Genomic DNA, 1,615 nt, shown 5'->3' with positions numbered 1-1,615 from the left:
GGGGCTGTGGCCAATGGGCAAGCGTGTGCACTCGTCAATCAATACGGGAGGCCGAAACCCCAGAGCACAGACCATCTTGGTGCAGGGGGCTCCACCCGACGCACCAGGCTAAGTTTACCCCTCTAACATCGCTTCAGGGCTTCGGGATGCCCCGCCGTAACGGGAAGCCACAGGAAACTTGGAAATACATGCAAACTCGTATGAAATATGCAGCGCACCATGTCCTTGTTGCCTTTTCCCGCCTCCAGTTCGCGCCAACAGTGAGAATGTGAACTTTTCAGCGAATCAGAGCCAACATGACATTTCGACCAATCAAAACTTTTCATTGAGCTTTATTTTTTTTGCTTGCGCTTGTGGGGGTGGCGACGGCGAGTGCGGTGATGACCTCGGCGCTCCGGGGCCGGTCCCACCAGATCCTGCACAGCGTCAGCACTGCGTTGGCGGCGCGCAAGAACGTGGAGGGAGACGCGCGCGCGTCGTGCGTTCTCGTTGCGCCGCCAGAAGAGATAATTATTCGGTGTGGCCTCGCAGGCACGGCATCTACGTGCATCTTCGCGAGCGTTCACGTTAACGGGAACGCCGCCCACAGCAAGCGGAAGCGGCAGCATGCACACCAGGCGCGTGCCTCATCTGACTCCAATGCGACTGGACGATGTTCGCGCACGTTGGCGCTGCACACCCAGCACACACGGGGCGGCACTTGGTCTTGGTCGTCGCTTGACATTGGCAAATTAAACGCAGTGCCGACTAATAATTAAAATAGTGGCGATTTTTGTAATTATCAGTCTATCTCTGCAATTTTGGATAGTGTGGCACTTAAAGCCGACGACGCTCCAATTGATGTTTAGGATTTTTATTGCCTATTATTACGACCACATCGTGGAAAATCGGCTGTGATGCTGGTGATTGGCTGAGCCGTGCCAGGGATGTTCGCGCAATGCTGACAGATTCCCGAATGCATCCTGTAAATTACAATTGATGTACTTCAATCACGACACGGATGGTCATGGTTCCTTAAAGGGATGAGAGTGCTGGCGATTTCGCACCAATATCTAATGGAATGATAGAAGATAATAGCGTGAATTTGTCAGCGTCGGCGCGCGCTCTTTAGAGTGCTGGCGTAGCGATAAGGTCGATGTTGGCGACTTGCGTGCAGAACATTAGGTTGGTAGAAGTTTGTTGCTCGGTAGGTTAATCTATATGGCTCTGATCGCGCTCTGCTGGTGCCGCGCGGACACGATAGACACGCGTGCCAACCGCTCCATCGGGTTAGCTCAGTGCTGATGTAGATGCATCCATGTTTGTAAATATTTTGATTTATTTAAGCAAATGAAATGCACAAATATTTTCGTTTCGGTATGTAAGTTGGCTAGACCAGTATTGCATTCCGTCCTTCCTGTGGTATCTCTTATCACAACGGTGGTGCTTTCTACATTGTGCATCAATCCACGCCTATCATTCCACGCGTCGTACGCGATATTTGTCAAAGCTACGATTGCCCATTATTGCCGTAAAGATGCGGTTAGATAACCTCTAGTTGCCGGTAATGTAGCGGGCGGCTACCAAGATGAGAATCGTTTGCATGCAAACCTGGAAAATATCTTGATTAAATTAT

The 1,615-nt window shown here is 50.8% G+C and overlaps 1 protein-coding gene across 1 annotated transcript; it reads left to right on the top strand.

The window, feature by feature from the left end:
* Positions 1–380: 380 nt before the first annotated feature.
* Positions 381–758, top strand: PPTG_21047 (hypothetical protein; the record flags this gene model as incomplete). Its single annotated transcript, XM_008895499.1, has 1 exon — positions 381–758. The coding sequence occupies one exon, from the start codon at positions 381–383 to the stop codon at positions 756–758; it is 378 nt and encodes a 125-aa protein (XP_008893747.1).
* Between the last annotated feature and the right edge of the window lie 857 nt (positions 759–1,615).

This window comes from Phytophthora parasitica, assembly GCF_000247585.1.
Source record: "Phytophthora parasitica INRA-310 unplaced genomic scaffold supercont2.3, whole genome shotgun sequence".
Lineage (NCBI taxonomy): Eukaryota > Oomycota > Peronosporomycetes > Peronosporales > Peronosporaceae > Phytophthora > Phytophthora nicotianae.
Note: the sequence above shows the minus strand (reverse complement) of the source record. Positions and strands in the feature narration are given on the sequence as shown.